At 40.8% G+C, this 20,797-nt stretch overlaps 1 protein-coding gene across 1 annotated transcript in view; it reads right to left on the reverse strand.

The window, feature by feature from the left end:
- Nucleotides 1-11,779, reverse strand: part of EPO (erythropoietin) — a 157,722-nt gene extending 145,943 nt beyond the window's left edge. Inside the window, exon 1 of the mRNA XM_078671562.1 lies at nt 11,305-11,779. Coding sequence (XP_078527688.1) covers nt 11,305-11,317 — 13 coding nt within the window. The 5' untranslated portion in view covers nt 11,318-11,779. The remainder of the gene's footprint in view (nt 1-11,304) is intronic.
- Nucleotides 11,780-20,797: the final 9,018 nt, after the last annotated feature.

Here is a 20,797-nt window from a genome sequence, read left to right on the forward strand (position 1 = left end):
ATCAAGATGAATGCCATCAACCACCAATGCTTTCGTTGCCAGTCGATCTCATAATAGATGTGCAACAGATGGTGGCAAATTAATATATATGAGTTCTTGCTGGGCTCTCCCCGAACCTCCACAGTGCCCCTTGATAGCTCCTCAGTAAATTCTTACACCACCAAAGATGTTGCAATTACTACCCAAGTATCAGCAGCTCACATGGGCAATGCCATCAATAACACCATTAGCTCAGCAGCCTATCTTGCTAGGGGTGCCAAAGCCAAGCCAGGTCCAGGTGCACACTTCAGATGATGATCAAGGATCCAGTAACATAAGAACTCCACAAAGCTCCAAGGGTTCATAGAAGTCACTGGGGTGACTGCATAGTTTCTGTGACAAAATCAACTACACCTTCTCTGGTACAACAATAGTTGCAATGATTCTCACACTACACAAACAAATGTAGGCAGCAGACAACCCACCTGTATACCTCCAAATGGATGCAGGTGGCACAGAGGAGATCTAGAAATCCATTCACTGTATGTACAGCTTTGCTGTAGAGAGACGGGTGAAGAACTAAAGCTTTCGGGATGAGAGTATCCTTGATGACGGCCACATCAGTGAGAGTATCCAGTGCTATGGCTATTCCAGATGCTTACCATTGCCTGATGTGATCAGATATAGCACCTTCTAAGATATCTTAGATACATGCAAAAGATTAAAGCAAGTCTTTTCAAAGAAAAGCAAGCTTTGCAGCTGTCATTGATTCATCTATGGCTCTGGGAAGCAATGGATTCTGTCAACTTGCAGATGCAGCAGTCCTGGATTAGGATGGTTTAGGGTAACTTATTGTGGACTTGAAGTCCAAATTTGCATACTTGATATACCATTTGATTGTGAGCCATTGTTTTGAAAGCACATTAATGATGCCCTTCAATACCAACGCATCTTGATCACTTAGCTTTCTGCAACAACAATGCTGCTAGTTCTTTCAGATTGTTAGAAGAATAAGCCAACCTTTTTATCTTGGGGGATTCCAAATTATCGCTATCATACATATCAATTACATCTATCAAAGCCTTAACGGCAAAGCTTCTGTGGTATTCAGCAGCAAGTTTAAACAGAACCTCCAGCAGCAGTTTCCAGCAAACCACAGATAAAACAAAGAGGAGGAAGGCAATCAAAATTGCAAGATACTGTATGTCGTCATTAACTTCTCCATTGGCACAAGATCCCACCCATACTTTCCCTTGAGATCTGGGCCCCGAAGATGGTGGGAAATCAGCATTTTGAGCACAGATCACATCAAATAAAGGTGTCATGGGAAATTCAGTTCAGACATACTCTATAGTTTGTCCAGTATCTTCCACAAACACTACCTCTTAAACTGAAACACAGACATCTTGGCTTACTGAAAGCCAACATCCTTATCATGCTATGGAAAAGCACTATCAGCCACTTCTAAGGAATCACGTGAATATAGAAATATAAGGTTAGGAGACTAGAGATTGATGCTAGATCGATGTCTTCCTATGAAACAACTGTTCCACATCATGACCCGGCAGAAGATACTACAGCTTCTTAGGTAAGGGAAATTTATGTTCTCTTTAACTTCAAAATGCCTACGTTATATTCACATTCATGCTACGCATTGATCATTTTTGCAGCTTGAGGTAGTTGGTCATTATTATCAATTCAAAGTGTGACCATGCAGCCTAAAATCAACTCAAAGAATATTCACAAAATGTATGGCACCATTAGAGGGACATCTTCAATGCTTAGGTCTTGAGTTAATCACACACCACAAATACTGGTTAGTTAAAGGCAATTTCCTTGTTACGACAAAGTAGTGGACAACATCTTGCTAACTATTATTCTGCAGAGTAGTCTTTAAGTGAAGAAACTAAGTCAAGCCTGCTATTGCATACAATTCATTTCTTAGGTGCAATGCTGTAGAATTTAGAGGCGACAGGGTATCCTTCTCATGAAAGACTTGAGAGCTTATCTTCATAAGCAAACCTAATTCAAAGGTAGGCTTAAGTCAGGGTTCATCTCCTAAAACAACTACTGGACATGATATTATTATGTATCATTCTCGTTTCCTTTTGGTAGATGAGAATACAGCCAACTCAGGAAGAACTGGACAAACAATTAGGTCAAATGGCAGGTTCTTTGAAGACCAGATCCATGCCACACCAAGGATGAACAATCCGCAGTGGTGGGCGTCCGAGAGCCAGACAGGAGTGGGACTTTCAATCCTTTAACTGCATGCTGACTTCATAATGACCATGAATGCATTGATGCACTGGTGGAGGCCCATCTCTAGGCTCTAGCCGCACGGCAACAATGGTCCAGTCCAGTGAAAACTCCACAAACCAATGCCTTTTGCAGAAACTCAACAACTGTGGCAGTGAGCATATGTTATCAGATCTCCCAGCAAGTGAAACATCTTCCTGAGACTGACAACAACCAAGCAGACTTGCACAATCAAAATGAAAACTCACACCAATCAGATACAGAAAGTGTTTGATGTATGGGAAAAAACAAAGTTGGACTTCCCTGTGTCACAAAACAAATGCCAATTCTATGCAACCGGATATCAACAAACACGGTCGTGGTGGAAAGCATGGTCTCGGGCATGTGTGTAACTTTCCTTCTGATCCCACTGATTCCGAGAGTCATTGCAAGGTTGAAATTGGGAACCAAGATGGATAGTTCTAAATGCTCCAAAATGATCCAAATGATACTGGGCCAGGACCTACTGCAATCTGTGGTAATACCATCCATGCTTCTGGGATAACAGATTAATCCCCTTTCAAGTGCCTAGTGTAAGCTCTACATCACAATTCAGGATCTTTGAAGCGGTCAACCCGGCTCATGAGTTCAATACATTCTTTCATTTAAACCTTACTGCAGACTGTAGAGAAAGTCTTGCACAAAATAGAGCTATGTCCACTAACAAAATACACATGGGTAAATGGAAGAGATTCAATATTTGGTGCTCATCTTAAGGCCTTTACTTTTTCTACATCTGACCTCATGATATGCTTATCTTTTATCTCCTAGAACTAGCTCATGCATACCTAAGACTCACATCGAACAGTTTATTTCCCAAAGCCATGGTTTGTTAGTTTGACCTTAAGAGTGGCATTCTTTATTGTCTCAGATGCGTTATAGAGATGATAAACAGTCTTTTCAGAGTTTTCAATCTGACGCAGAATCCACCAACAAAATGGAGATAAGTTTGATCCCAGCTGAATGTAAACAAAGATGTAGCGACTGTAGTGATGTTTGGACTGTTGGAACTAATTTGCTAACACGAAAACCGATTTTGGCTGTTTTGCGACTAAGGAATTGACTTTTGGAATATAACCTTTGTCTGAAAGATTACATATATTGGTGCTGCTACATCTTTGTTTATATTCAGCTTTGATATACCATGGAGGAAGAGTATGTATAAATATGTATCATGTGCGCTTGGCCAGAATCACCTTTCTTACACCCAGTGTGGGTGGAGATTATTATTCTAGGTAATGGAAAGTCAATTTGAGCGACTCCACAGAGCTAGCCTAAAATAGCTCTCATGAAAAACATAGAGTACTACCTATCACTTCATCTAGAAGAGCAAGAGAAATGCAGGTGTTTAGAGTAAGGAGCCCTAGGTTCAATTTTCCACGTATAGAGCCACACTAAAGGTGTCTGCACAAAATATTGTAGAAAAAATATTGTGTGGACAAAATATCTTGGCAAGAATATCGTGGACAAAAATATTGTGAAGGTAAGATTTTATGGGTAAGCAAACTTAACCCTACATATGTGTACCTTGATATATATATCATATATATGAACTACATACCTCATATCATATATATGAACTACATATATATATATATATATATATATATATATATATATATATATATATATATATATATATATATATATATATATATATATATATATATATATATCATCAAGGTATGTAGTTGTGGACTAAGAATAGAAAATCTATACGTACCTCATTAGACTTACCTTCTCGATATTTTGGTCCTTTATATTTTTGACACAATATTTGTTCCACACAGTATTTGTTTCCTCGATATTCTGTCAGACCACCCACACTACCTACTAATCCAGGATTCATTCCAAAAGTGCCTGTTAGCTTTCACCTGAATAAACCAATTGCACTAAAAGCTGTCTTTTTAGAACACTTCTAATGCAGTGAAGAGAGCTTACATTTCTCATGATGTGTGCAGATGCCTGAAATTCTACTTTGACAGGACACAATACTTATAAAAAATCTGATCAATTGCAGGTGGCATTATCTAATCCCCAAGAGGTTATCCAATACCTATAAAGGAATATCTTAACGCCTGCCATTAGATTCTGTCACACAGAAGCGGAAGAATCGTTTACAAGAACAGTAAGGCAAATTCGACAAGAAGTATGGCAGCTTCAGCAGCCCTATTTGTGGGGGAATCTTACGAGGACAACTATCATGCAGCTACTTCGAGAAATAAACACAGTCACTCAGCACTGAAGTTTAGAGGCAGTAGCAGAGAAAGATGAAGTAGTGCTACAAGCAACTATTTGCCCTCATTTCAAATAAGGTGAGCCTTTCTAATACTATTCCACCATTCATGCTTTTGAAGTTGTTAATTTGTAGTATTGCTTGCTACTCTAATTTAAGCACATACATCTATGAACGATTGAATGCTAGAGAAGGAAAAAGTTACTTATCTATTACTACGGTTCTCCACTGTTGGTATTGCTCATAGATTCACATACAACCCTCCCTTCTCTGTTGCTATAGACTAATTTTCAGTTACTCTTTTCAAACTCATACAGGAAATCTGAGATGATATGCCCTCTTGAAGGTGTGGAGTGCAGGACCCTACCATCTCATAGGTTGGACTTCAGGCCTTTTTCAATGAGGTGATTGAAATACAAAAGTGACGTTGGTTTAAATTCTTTCAGGCATGTTATTTGCTGATACATCTATTGTAAGGTTATTGTCAGACTCCTACTTCAATGTTGGGGAATGATTCAAGCATGTGAATCTATGATAGATGCCAATGAATGGAGAGTTGTAGTTAAAGAATATATGAAAGATACCAATGCTAAAAGAACTGTAGTTACAGGTAACTGTTTCCTTCTGTTGCTATGCACCTCCTGTTTTTGTTCTTTGTATATACCTTGTGAACCCTTGTTGTAGTGCTTCCAATGGTTTAGGCAATAAGCAACTTTTAATTTTTTTCAATGCTTAAAAGATGTGTAAGTTTCCTCCTGACCCTTCCGTTCTTGTAGGCCTTTCTCAGGAGTTCAATATTTCTTTAGTATTCAGATTTTTTTAGACTATTTTTCTTTGAAAAATGTAACCAGGATCCCTTTTGTTGTGCTTATCTTTAGTATTGGGAAGAGCAAAATGGGAGGTGCTCTGTAGAATTTACCATTCCTTGTTCCCTTAAGGAAAGCATCACCTTTCTGTTAAGCCCAAAGAAATGGTTGTTTTCATTCTATAGCATCCTGCTGAATACAGCTGGGGAAATATAGTTTGAAATTAGTGATGCTTCTGGAGATGGTACTTGAGCATTGCAGACACCTAAAGTAGAGAATAGGTTATGGGTTAAATGTTTGGCTGCTGATTAAGAGCATAAATACTAGGTGTCCATCCTGCCCGTGCTGGTGATCCAGGCTTCACGTCCCTGCACTTTGGTTGCTTAATCTGACAAAACCGGAAGCTGTTAATGACAAACCGAACTCTAGTATGAAGCACTGTGCAGCTGTAAATCTGGAAATATCGCATTTCTTCACAAACAACATAACAGCATTTCATACATTGAATATGACTGTTTTTAAAAATATATATTTTTATTAAGAAACAATCATGGCAATGATACATATCAGCAAAATAATATACATTGTGTGGATCACAAGAACAAAGCAGCTCAGTCCATCAGTTGTATTATATAAAAGGATTCTATAAATTGACATTCAACCCAGTAATATCGTTACATGGCTAATCCAGGTCATTCTGAGGCACTGTCATCGTCGTCCAGGTTCGGAGGGTCACAAATATTACCACAAAACTTATTCCAGGCCCCCCATATTTTCTCCCATTTCCTAGGGCACCCACGATGTATGAACACCGACTTTTCTGCCACCATTATTTCTTCCATATCCCTACACCACTTACGGAGGGTAGGTAGAGCTTCCGAGCCCCACAATAAAGCAATGTTGTGTTTTGCCACCATCATACCCAGCATTACCCAATCTTGTTGTCGGTGATTTAAGTCATTTGGTTCCCATACATTCAGCAAACAGCGCCGGAGTTCTGGCGTCAGGGAGATGTTTGTAGTTTGGGATATCGTGCGCATAACTGCTGTCCAATACCTCGCTACATGCCTACAGTCCCATATGGTATGATAGAATGACCCCTCGTCCCCACAGTTTCGCAAGCAATATTTGTGGGGGGCAGACCCTATTTTGAATAATGAATATGACTGTTTTTAACTAGCTCCACTTCACTAAGTGCTAAGTATAGGAAACGCATACTTGCAGTACAAATAATGATTCATGCGATGTTCGTATTGAAACTGCCCACTCTCGAGTGGCCATTACCATCCCTGGCACCCGACGAGACACTTTTTTTTCCTGTCTGTCTGGATGCTCTTTCTCAATTTCAGGAGCACCTCACTCTCTAAATGATCTGTCGTTGCCCCACGAGGATCAGTCCTAGGTTCTTACATCTTTCCTGAAGAGCATTTCACCTATGCAGCCTCTTAGCTTTGGCACGGTTACTTATCAAGTCTTGCCCCAAGCCGTGGCATCTTAGGAACAGGTACGACAGTCTTTATTTTTCATTTTCAGCACTGCATGGATCAGTTCAAGACTCTCTGACAGATGTTGCTCACCTGCTACTAACGCTTGAAATGTCATGGAATGAGATATGGTCGAGACAGTTAGATGTTTTGGTACTAGATGCACTGATTTATAATATCAGTTTCTCCTGGTGATCAAATGGTGCTAGCCTTTCTATTTTTTGCAATTTTATATAGAACAAACTCGACCCAAAGGTATTGGAGCACTTTATATGAGCACCAGTTATATTATACTTTCATCTTTTTAAGCGTGTGAAGATAAAGTGATTGGCGCAGAATCACAGGATGTCGAACTGACGTTAAGACTTGAACCTGGTTCCCCAGTTGCAAAGTTAGCAGCTCTGGCTGTTGCAAAGCATTGTTTCCTTTGGTAATTTACCTGTGCATCTGGTACATTGCCTGCCTAAGCTGTGTGCACTGAGACTCTATAACCATTAATAAAATATACATTTGAAGGGCAGCCCCGGTGTGGTGTATAATTTGAAATAAGTACCTCTCATGGTTACTGAGGTCTCAGTTTGCTCCATAAAAGGGGTGAATGATTCATCTAGCATTGTTTTTTTCTTCTCCTCTCTGGTTCTTATAGTTTAGATTCTTGTGATCGTGTATTAGACAACTGTAGCTGTCTGTCACAGGCAGGACTGTAAGCAACACTTTACTGTGTGCTTCGAGTGGGCTTTGAGTTTGCTCCTTGTACATGGTTGACTGTCTTGTCTAATTCATTTCCCTGCACCAGATTTGCTGGCTTTAATCCTTATTCTTATATTTGTCAGGCCCCATAAACATTTAGTTTTCACCATTTTTGATTGGTTGAATGTATTCTTCCACTTCTGACTACAGAACACAATTTTTCCTTTGACATGTTTGTATTTTGTTTAGTCAGAGCGCTGAATGTGATCATCATCTATAGGAAAGTGGGTTTCTGTTTCAGTAAACCCCCCTCCAACTTTTGCCAGATTTCTGAATGTCCACTGGGTCACTACTGATCAGGTTCCGAGTGCCTGTGTTCTTTCCCAAAACTGTACCTTTGTTTCCACAATTGGCACACCTCTGGCCCACATATAAGTCCCTTATAAAAGGTACCTCTGGTACCAAGAGCCTTGTGGCCAGAGAGGGTCTCTAAGGGCTGCAGCATGTATTGTGCCACACTCAGAGACCCCACCCCTCACCTAACACATACACACTGCCATTGCAGCGGTTTTGGTGCAAACAAAATTTAAGAGTCAACATGGCACACATCCCTGTGTGCGATGCCCACAAACACTGCCTGTGGCATACCTGTAGCCCTCTAGCAGGCTTTGCAGCCCTAAGGCAGGGTGCACTGCACCACAGGTGAGGGCATAGCTGAGTGAGCAATATGTCCATTCTTAGACATTGTAAGTACAGAGAAGCCATATTGAGTAGATGGGCTTGGGTTTGTCATCACAAATTCCACAGCTCCATGAAGACTTTACTGAATGCTAAGAAGTTTGGTATCAAACTTCTCAGCATAATAAACCCACACTGATGCCAGTGTTGGGTTTATTGTTAAATCCACTCAGAGGGAATCTTAGAGATGCCCCCTGGTTTTCATTTTCTTGGCAGTTCATCGATATGCAGAAAGCCTTTGAGGAAGGGCGCTTGGCCGAAACGCGTCAGGCTCTGCTGGGGCTGTGTGCACTGGTACCTTCCCTTACATGGAGTGAGCCAGCAGGGAGTGAGCCCCGCTCTTGGGCACTTGTGGAAGTGTGTATATATATATATATATATATATATATATATATATATATATATATATATATATATATATATATATATATATATCTAGCAGTTATAGTTACCTGAGCTAACTATAACTTACGCCTCCACAATGCACTGCTTATAAGCTCACATATTATACCACTCATGACATGGTGAGTGACATCACTGATGACATATCTAATGAAATCACTGATGACATCGTCCACAGAACTACTCACATACACCCTCACACACATACAACTTCTCATATACTCACTCACACACCAACACAACCACTCACATACCAATTCACAGACCCATACCACCACTCACACACTCACTCACCCATACAGTCACTCACACAACCACTCACCCCTACAGCTACTCTCACACCCACTCACCCATACAGACCCTCACACAGCTACTCACTCACCCATAAGCTACTCACATACCCACTCACTCATGCATACAACCACTCACACACCTACACAACCACTTGTATACCCATTCACACAGCCACTTAGATGCCCACTCACTCACCCATACAGCCACTCACACAGACAATACCTCTACAATTCACCCACTCAATCAACCACTCACTCATCCATACAGCCACTTACACACCCAGTCACTCACCCCTACAGCCCCTCACACAGCCACTCACCCACCAATACAGCCACACTCACACCCACTCACCCACCCATGAGTCACTCACACAGCCACTCACCCATATAACTAGTCACACAGCCACTCAGTCACCCATACAGCCACTCACACAGCTGATCTCCCACCCATAACCAATACAGCCACTCACTCACCCATACACATACTCACACAACTCACTCACCCATGTAGTCACCCAAACAGCCACTCGCTTTCCCATACAGCTACTTACAAACCTACTTATTCACCCATACAGCCACTCACACACCTACTTGCTCACCCATGCAGCCTCTTAACAGAGCCACTCACTCACCCATACCACCACTCACACACCCACACAACCACTTACATACCCATTCACACATCCATACCAACTCTTGCACGTCCAATCATTCACCCATACTGCCAGTCACACAGATACTCACTCGTCAATACAGCCACTCACACACCCATTCAGTTAACCAAACACCCACTCAAGCAGCCTTTCACTCACCCATGTCGAAGATCTCTGCTTACGTCATGAAAAGTTACGAGTTGTACACCTGTAACTTACTCTTAGATGTCGCCATTCCTGGTTTCAGGGGGTAGAGAAATGTAAGTCTACACTTAGATGTAAATCTACCCTCGGAAACGGTGAATAGCACAAAAGTGTAGATTACACCCAAGTGCAAGAGTAAATGTATGTGTGAGAAAATCTACAAGTGTATGTTAACTTTTGTGAATAGCCTCTCCCATGTGTGTGGAGGAGGGGGTGGGCTGTCAGATTGATTTAACTTGACATTTGTATTTGAATTTATTGAACATAGTGCACTAACCTAGTTCATGACAAAAAGCATTTTGTTGTTAAATGGGAGATTGGAGGAGATATCCATCCAGTGGCACAAAGTGTAACTGGAAATCATCCCATCTTAACCCCATCTTCTTCACTTAACCAAATTGTACGGTTTTAGGCAAATCTTTCTACTTCATAGTGCCTCAGTTTGCCTCATCGACCTATTTGAGTGCGCCATGAAGTACTTGAGCTTAGTATCTGAACTATACAAAAACACCACTTCTCTGTTGTTTAATAGGCAATGATGTTGCTTCACATATAACTGTATTGGCCGTGATAAACTACCTCTTTTTTGTTGACTCATCACTTCGGGGGACAGAGGTATTCTTCAGTGTTTCTGGGTGTATGTTTAAAAACGACTATTTCATAATAAATGTCACTCAGTGCACTGGTACAATCTTATGTATTAAATTGAAACACATACAATTTTCACCAAATATCATTGTTGAATTGTAATCTGCTGCTTGCTTACAAAACCCGCAGGTTAAACTAAGAACTCAGATATAAATGCATGATCCCCCTGAGCTATCTTGCTATACTAACGTTTGGCTGTGCATATTAAAGCGTATTTGAAAAAAAACTATCCTCTTGGCATCTTGCCTTTACAGTGGTATTCCGGCACTTTACTTTGAGTGGGTTTTTGTCTGAAGTTTGACAGTATGTGTAAACAGTTTCAGAAGATCATTTACAAATGTAGACGTATAAAATTGCTTTAAAAGCTTCTGAAGAGAAATAGATAAACAAAACATAAAAAATAACCCATCTATGTAGAAGTTGTGTGTCTGCAAGCACGCACTCCTGTTTGGCGACAGCACTTCCTTTTCGCGTGCATGTCTCAATTTTATGATCATTACTGGTTAGTAATGTAGCGCTATATCAGCATTAACGCAGCGCTTGTCAGGGTGGTTGGCAGCGCAGCGCTGCCGGTTTCCAGACTGTGCGAGAGACACGTGGTTGCAGGGTAGCGCCTAGGGCAGCGATGGGCAGCCAGGAAGGGCGCGAAGCATTTCTGCAATCCTTGACGTGTGGCGGCAACACCTGCCCAAAATGGGAGTACCCCGGGCTGCAAAGCACCTATTTGTTGGCGAACATATACAAAGTTCCGTAGGTGAGGCACAGCTGAGCAAAAAGTGAAAACTGCAAACTAACATGCCAGCCGGGCACACGCAGAGACTTCCTACCAGCACCCTTAATTGAACATTTTGAATTTTGCCCTGGGGTACTCACCAGTTATACCCATATCCAAATCTTCATACTCTGGTAGAACACGGGACCGTCATTCTCCATGCGTGCAGCCTAGTTCCCAGCAGAGAGAATCATTCCAAGTTCGCCGTGAGCCCTGCGCGGGGAGCACAAGGCGAGCTGCAGGATGAGCCTGCCCATTAGGCGTTCATCACCGAGGGAAAGCGCACCACGCGCCAAGAAGCACCCTCTCGAGTTCAGAAGTCACAAATCCGGGGCACATCCATGTGGCAAATTCGGAGAATCCCCCACTTGCCTCTCGTGCGCTTCCGTTTTTCCCGACTTCTTGCAGAAGCCCCTTTCCAGCGAGAGTGGAGTACGTGCCTCGGCAGAGTCCGGCGGAGTTAATATTTCATCCAGTCTGGATTTTGAACCAGAGAGGTCGTCGGTCCCACGCAGCCGCCTGGTCCAGGAATCAGTGTTTGTATTGAGCGTACAAGACGCGAATAGCTGCGATCCCTGGCAGGACTGCTGCTTTTCTGTCCCCGCAGAGACCCTTGAAGTGACCGGAAACAGAGGCTTCCTTCGGGGAGGAAGGATTACCTCCTGCCTGCCTCGGCACCATCCTCAAGGGAAGGACAATGCAGCCATCGGCACGTCGCCTGGGCCTTGGCAGCCAGCCAGCCAGCCATCGACGAGTGGCAGGTTAGAAATGAAACGCGTCAACTTTGGCATTTGGGAGTCGCGTTGCAGCCTCAAGCCCCGCTGAGTCAAGGTATTGGCTACTGACGTCTTACACTTACAGGGCTTTTTCCAAAGCAGCATCGTTCAAGCACGTAATACTTCGGTGCCAGCGCCAAGCTGCGTAATATTTGGAAAAAGCCCCCAAGCGTGCACTGTTATGAAATTGCAAGTAATCGAAGTAGCTTCGTGTCCATATAGAGGTAGGCGTCTGGGGGACTTCAGAAGGTCACTGGGCTGGAGCTCACGTTACAGAGATTGTCCCTTTTGCCTCCAGTAATGCACGCCGTGCCGCCTGTCAACAGCTAAAGCCAACAATGGGCACCGACATACCATGGCTGGATCACTACATTGCGCTGGTGTCAGCGAGCTTTGTCTCGGGGCAGTCTTTTACGCTGGCCACTCACTACGAGGATATTTGCATAGATCAGCGGTGCCTTATGCTCTTCGTTTGAGGCACATCTTAGTGTTAACACAAGGTCTCAAGGTTTGTATAGCGCAACGTGCAGCGTTTTCAAAGACCATTTGCACTGGTTGGTGATGGAGCCAGGGGCCCATTTTGGCGGGTGCTTCTGCGTTGGATGAGTTCTTTAGACACTCAGTCTCAACCTAGGCCCTCGTTTTTGAGTTTGAACCATAGATTTAAATGTGATACCTAATCTTGAGAGCCTTTTCCTTCTTGGTGTTCGTATGACTTTGCTCTCCTTTACGTGCTGCTCCCTTTCTAACTAACTTTGATCTTTTAGCTGTGGGTTATTGCGTTGGGATTCTCAAAAGTGGGGGTTGGAGGGTAGCGATGATCTTGTGACCTACACCAATAATGGGGCGGAAATGAAGAATGTGTGTTATGCCATGAATTTGTTGTTGCTATGTGGTGTGTGTGTATCAGTGTTTTTCAATTGCCCTAAACCTCGCTGAATATATGTTGCATTGAATATGTGTATTTGTGTTCTTCTGGGGGTCTCTAGCAGGTGGTGCTACTCAATGTTCTAAATGTGACCAAATAAAGTTCTCACAAGTCCAGGAGCTGGTAACTTGAGTGTTTCCGTGGCATCAGCTCTTACACTGTCCCCTTCGCTATGCATTGTTAACATGGTTGTATTTTTAGATCTACCCTAACTGTCTTGCTAGCCTAAAGGTACTAAAAAATATCATACACAAATATATACATTTATAGGGGCTTTTAATCAACACTCTTTCCCCATTAGTCTTTTGGCCAGTGTTGCCAGATTTGAAACGCATCCCAAGCCCAAAGCTGTCCAAGTACACGCCCAAATTCAACCCAACGCAGAGCAGTATCAGCACAAAAACCAGCCTAAAGATGAAAGTCTCAAATTATGTAAAACTAGCCCCCAGAGAACCTTTTAAAGTTAATTCTAATGTGTATTTATTATAAATTTAGTAGGAGGAGGAACACTGCGCAACAATGAGCTTCTCTTTCAGGGGATACTCATCATAGTCATAAGAACTGAATAGACCCGCCCATTGGCGGGGACCCAGGAGCATTAACAAAAACATATGCATATAAATAAATATATATATATATTAATGCATGTTTAAACAAATCTGAGCACTAGTCCTGTGTAAACATACATCAATACAAATATATATATATGTATATGTATATATATATATATATATATTCACTGAAAAAACCATAGGTTTCAGGCCTTATATAGTTAGGAATTAGCATTTAAAAAACCTTTGAAATTCCCTGAAAAAAACATAGGTTTCAGGCCTTATATAGTTAGGAATTAGCTTTTAAAAAAACCTTTGAAATTCACCCAAAAAACTATAAGTTTTAGGGGTGTTATAGTTACCTGGACATTTCACTCATACAAAACCATTGAAATTGCTCCTATATAGTTAGTTGTACTAACTATATTTCGCGCACCCGCAATCCACTACTGATGATATCACATATTACATCATTCATGACATGGTCAGTGACATCACTGATGACATCTCAAATGACATCACTGATGACATCACTGATGACATCATCCAGTGAATGTGGTTTGCTTCGTTATTTAAATATGCATTATATATATAGCAATTTGCATTGAAGAATGAGTGGATATATAAAAGTAAATATTTGGATGGAGGATTTAGTAGCAGTGTAATTGACTGTTTACTTGACCAATTTATAGTGTCTCACTAAGTATAGTGGATAGTGACTAAACTGTTTGAATATCTGTATCACTTTGTCAGTTGTTGTGTAAACTGGTTCTCCAGTTGGTTACTAGCTATGTGAAAGTCTGTATTAGTTATTGATTAGTTAACTGAGTATTTGTATGGGAGAGTGAATGTGTGTGTGGTTTGGTGGGGGGGGGGGGGGTGTGACTGCCCAAAGATGTGTGAATAGTTGATTCACTAGATATATGAAGTTAAAACTACATGTTCTGACAGTTTTTTGGGTGAGTGAATATCTTTATGGGTGTGGTGATGAGCAAATATATTTCTCAATGGTACATGTCCAACAAACTAGAAAAATAAAAGGCAGTGTATGTGTCAGTTGTTGTATATTAATAAGTATACATAAGACTCAATGATTGTGTGAGTGACTGTATGAATAACTTTATACTTGTAATAATGATTTTATAATTCACTAAGTATGACTTACTATCTAAATGAATAGATTAAGTTGTGTGTGTATAAGTGTGTAGCTAAGTAAATATGTAAGTATGATCCATTGTTTGCATAAGTGAGTAGGATGACTTCATATGTGAATAGGATGTGTGCTGGTGTGTAATGTCGATTTAGGTGTATAAGTATTTTTAATAGTGTTCTATTGTTCATTGACAGCATGTATGAGTGAACCTACAGGTAAGTGATTAGATGTGTGTATACATCTATGAATCACTGAGTGGGTTTTTAGATATTTGTATTGCTGTAACAATGGATTCAAATATGATACTCTGTATTTTACAAAGAGTGATGAAATATTTTACTAGTGTATGAAAAGGTGTATGTGATTGTCATGTGGATGATGTCATCAGTGATGTCATTTGAGATGTGATCAGTGATGTCACTGACCATGTCATGAATGATGTAATATGTGACATCATCAGCAGTGGATTGCGGGTCCGCGAAATATAGTTAGTACAACTAACTATATAGGACCAATTTCAATGGTTTTGTATGAGTGAAATGTCCAGCTAACTATAACACCCCTAAAACTTATAGTTTTTTGAGTGAATTTTAAAGGTTTTTTAAATGCTAATTCCTATCTATATAAGGCCTGAAACCTATGGTTTTTTTCAGTGAATTTCAAAGGTTTTTAAATGCTAATTCCTAACTATATAAGGCCTGAAACCTATGTTGTTTTCAGTGAATTTGCAAGGTTTTTTAAATGCTAATTCCTAACTATATAAGGCCTGAAACCTATGGTTTTTTTCAGTGAATTTCAAAGGTTTTTAAATGCTAATTCCTAACTATATAAGGCCTGAAACCTATGTTGTTTTCAGTGAATTTGCAAGGTTTTTTAAATGCTAATTCCTAACTATATAAGGCCTGAAACCTATGTTTTTTTCAGTGAATTTCAAAGTTTTTTTTAATGCTAATTCCTAACTATATAAGACCTGAAAGCCCACCAGGAATCTCCAGTATGCGCCAGGGGACTGCATTGCAGAGAGGTGTAATGAAGCCACGCCCCTTCTTACACCTCTCTGCAACGCAGCCCCCGTGCATGTTTGAAGAGGGGGAACTAATTCCCCTTGCATACTGGGGGCCCCTGGGGGCCAACTAGCCCACCTTGAACCTCCAGTATGCGCCAGGGGACTGCATTACAGAGGTGTAATGAGGCTATGCCCCTTGTTACATCTCTCTGTAACGCAGCCCCCTGGCGTGTTTGCAGAGGGGGAACTAATTCCCCTTGCATACTGGGGGTCCTTGGGGGCCAAATAGCCCACCAGGAGCCTCCAGTATGCGCCAGCGGGCTGCATTGCAGAGAGGTGTAATGAGGCCACACCCTTTTTTACACCTCTCTGCAACGCAGCCCCCGTGCATGTTTGAAGAGGGGGAACTAATTCACCTCGCATACTGGGGGTCCCTGGGGGCCAACTAGCCCACCTGGAACCTCCAGTATGCGCCAGGGGGCTGCATTGCACAGAGGTGTAATGAGGCTATGCCTCTTTTTACACCTCTCTGCAACGCAGGCCACTGGCGCGTTTGCAGAGGGGGGACTAATTCCCCTTGCATACTGGGGGTCCCTGGGTCATATCTGCACAAACGCCGAAATTCCGAACAATTGAAAATGACTTTTCTTGAGAAACATTTTGATTTGGATTATCATGTCCTATACTTTCGAATTTTTGAAAGACTGATTTTGAAGATGCTATACATTACTCAAGTCTGCCCGAATTGTGTGGGTAAAATTGATACCTAGTCACGTTGAATAAGAATGTACTTACGTCTCGTCTAACATTTGGAAGAAATATCTAGTTATATGACAACAGGATACCGACATAACTTGAAGGAAATAAAAACGCCCTGAAGAAGTTTTGTTGTACAGAACGAAACGCGTCAGCTGGCTGTGGTACATAAACTTAAGGAAAATAAAAGCATTTGAATATACACCAAGATTCAGCGCTTCAATAAGGACTCTAAGTGATATGATTTGATTGGACTTATTGTGCAAGTGGTGCTGTGCCAAACTTTGGAATATTCGCCACTACTCTCTACTACTTACTCTCTACTACTCCACTACTCTCTAATACTCACTCTCTACTACTCATTCTCTACTACTCATTCTCGACTACTCTCTACTACTCTCCACTACTCACTCCCTACTACTCTCTACTACTCACTCTCTACTACGCTCTACTCTCTACTACTCACTCTCTACTACTCTCTCTCTACTACTCTCTACTACTCACTCTCTACTACTCTCTCTCTACTACTCTCTACTACTCACTCTACTACTCACTCTCTACTACTCTCTACTATTCTCTCTCTCTGCTACTCACTCTCTACTACTCTCTGCTACTCACTCTTTACTTCGCTCTACTACTCACTCTCTACTGCTCTCTACTACTCACTCTACTACTTACTCTCTACTACTCTCTACTACTCACTCTCTAATACTCACTCTCTACTACTCTCTACTACTCATTCTACTATTCACTCTACTACTCTCTACTACTCACTCTCTGCTACTCTCTCTACTGCTCTCTACTACTCTCTACTACTCACTCTCTACTCTATTACTCACTCTCTTCTCTCTACCTCTCTACCTCTCTCTACTTCTTTCTCTACTAGTCTCTACCTCTCTACCTCTACCTCTCTACCTCTACACCTCTACCTCTCTACCTCTCTCTACACGCACACATATACACATATATATATGCATATGCATTTATGTATGTGTATATATATATATATATACATACATATATAAACATATATAATCTGCATATCTATATAAATACAAATATAAATGCATGCATACATATACATCTATGCATACATATGCATGTTATTTACATGAAAGTTTTAAAAACACTAATAAAATCAAAGCTAAAAAGCCATCTCATTACAAGCAGAATGGCTTTAACTTAAACGAGGGCGAGATCTATTGCATTTTCAATGCTTGTTTACTTTGGTTCCATCAAGAAGGCATTCAGATGTGTCACACATTTGCCATAAATTCTGAATGTTAGCACTCTAGTTGCTCATTAGATCACTGTAGTAAAGCTACTGCTCACCAGGGAAGTCTGCTGCTAATCATACTTTCTATGGCAAAATGAACCCCCCCTTATTGTGTTCCTTTTTACATTAAATGTTTTCAGACTTACCACTTCATTCCAATCAAGATGGCTTCTGGTGTGCCATAGTAAGACTGTTAGCGCTCTAGTTGTTCTTTAGAACACTCTGGGACATTCTGTCATTGGGCTGTACTTGGGCTACACCTGGGTGATATTTGGGCTACATTTGGGCTCTTTTGTCTCTGGTGGCCATCTTGGGAGACTGCATGTCAGAATTTTTTAATGAAATAGAAGAGGATTTGGGAAGTCACTCTAAATGTGCCCTAATTTTTCTTTCTGCAGCAATAATCATACTTTCTATGGCACAATATACCCCCTCATTTTGTTCCTTTTTAAATTAAATGTTTTAAGAGTTACCACTTTATTCCAATCAAGATGGCTTCAGGTGTGCCATACCTTTGTAATAAGTAGGACTGTTAGCGCTCTAGTTGTTCTTTAGAACACTCTAAGAGGCTGCAGTAGAACACAAAGGAACCAACTGACAGTCTCTGTCCTTGTTGGATGTACATGTTTTACTGAGAATGTCAGACTTCATTCTCACATCGCTGAGAAAGATAATGTGAATTTACAGAAAATATGCTTTCAGTTTAGCTTATAGATCCCCTTCAAAACCACTGTGAGAAAAGCATGAGATAATAGTTTTCTTTCAAACATGATTCATGATATCCCAGCAGAAGGCTTTTTCAGATGGTAAAATCACCTTAGCACACACCACAATTCCTAAAATGAGTATGGTACCATCAACAAATGATTTATAATGTAACTAAAGTCCTAAAACCCTCTATTAACTACAATGCTTTTTAATGAGGTGCTATCATGTATATTGGTCCTAAGATGGCTGCCAACACTTCTTGGATGAAGTGCTGACAGCCAATCAGATCTCACGATGAGATGTGTGGTTAGGCTCCGCCCAGATATATATGTGTTTTTGAAGTTAATTTTCATAAAAACCACTGGAGCAATTTTCACCAAATATAGCAAAGGCACTTCTGCGTACCAGTCCCTACAATTTTGCCAAGTTTGGTGTAATTCCGTTCAGCGGTTCGGGCTGTAGCCTTCTCAGAACGTCCTATGGAAATTAACATGGGGAAAACACGTTTTGGGACACCCCTTTTTTCTCAGCCCCCACTTCACGAACCTCCCTGAAACTTTCAGGGAAGGAGCACAGCGGAGCTGGCCAAAATGTTGGAAAATTACACGCAAATTCCTCAACCGGCGCCAAAGTTATTCCCAATAGAATGTTGCGGATTTCTTATGGTAGCTAGGTCCTTACTATATATACCTACTGGCTATCGCCAGTAGGTAATATATATATATATATATATATATATATATATATATATATATATATATATATATATTATATATATATATATATATATATCAAAGGTGTTGCTCAAGCATCTCCTGCCCGCTCCAGACCGAAAGTTGTATCGTTATAGAAGGACTTCTTGGGCTAAGTCCTATTAATTAAGCAAAGGAAAACGATACTTGTGGGATTGTTAAAAGTTCTTTATTCCGCCGCCGCCAAACGCGTTTCGACTGCCAAGCAGTCTTGCTCACTGGACAAGAGGAAAAAGCGCGCGGCCATTTTTAAATAAAGAAATTACACGTAATGAACTACATGTCAAAGGACATGAAAGACAGACTCGTAGTTTTTTGCATAATCATAACAGTGCTTATAGAATCACAAATATCCTTTGGCAAGACAACATGATAATTGTATAATTCACATTTCTGTGTTCATTTACAAAATTATTTGGTAAAAACGGGCACACTATTAAATTGTCTATGCGAATTTTCGCTTTCCATTAAAATCTGTCAACAAACTTTATCGACAAACTTAAGGGTGTATAGCCAAATTTACGCCCAAGTGGGCATGCAGAATTTGTCGATTAACATCGGCTTGCAAAATAAAGCTCAAGTGAGCATATACATCCTTCAACTATGTCAGCTTACTCATATCATGCCACATTCCAAATAGATACCAAAATCACTAAGATTAATCCATCATTTTTGCCAAAATTCATTTACGAATCTCATTTCCTATTAACACTGAACAAAGTCGAATCAGTTAATTTTGCTATGAGTCTGTCTAGAAAAAACTTTCTTATTCGTGAACATATTAATACATCAGTTACAGGCAGCTTCTCCCACTGTATTCACATACTATGTATTAAAGATGTGTATGTAAATCCTCCTCCATATTGAGACCCTTAGGTTGTTTTGAATCTAACTTGATTATATAGCGAGATTCCAACTGTCTTAGTTTTTTAAGACGATTACCACCTCTTAAGCTTACAGGAATAGAGTCAATCACATAATATGTAAGACCATTAGGGTCTTTATTATGCGAGCTCTCAAAATGTCTCGCTACGGGGTAGGATCTGTCGCAGTTCTTAATAGCTCTCAAATGTTGCAAGATGCGTTTATGTACCTCATTAATTGTGCTCCCCACGTAACGCAAGCCACAAGGGCATTGCAGCACGTAGACAGCATAATCTGTCTTGCATGTGTACTTGCCCTTGATTTTTTCAACTCTATTAGAAAGGCCCAGTTTGTACTTGTTACAGTTGACACCATGCGTGCATGCCTTACATTTTAAGCACTTCACAAATCCATTTTTCTCCGATAGCCAGTTTTTCTTTGGACGTGGTTTTTTAAGTGTATTGCTCACTAGGGAATCTCTGAAGGATTTGGACTTTCTAAAGGTAATTTGCGGTCGCCTGTCTACCTCCTTTCCCAGAATCGGGTCATTCTTGATGATGTGCCAGTGCTTGTTGAGTATTCTTCTCACCTCAACATGCTGTTTACAAAATGTGGTTATAAACCTACACTGACTCTGTTTTCGTTGGGCGGTTTTCTGGTTAGAAAACAGAATGTCCTCTCTTTTCTTTTTTGATGCCTTACAGATTCCCTGATCGATCCAATTCTCAGGGTACCCTCTTTCTGTAAATCTTCTTTTTAGCACCCCTAATTCTTTTACTGTCTCTTCTGGGGTACTGCAGTTACGCCTAACTCTCAGGCTTTCC

The sequence above is a fragment of the Lissotriton helveticus genome, chromosome 12 (assembly GCF_964261635.1).
Source record: "Lissotriton helveticus chromosome 12, aLisHel1.1, whole genome shotgun sequence".
Classification (NCBI taxonomy): domain Eukaryota; kingdom Metazoa; phylum Chordata; class Amphibia; order Caudata; family Salamandridae; genus Lissotriton; species Lissotriton helveticus.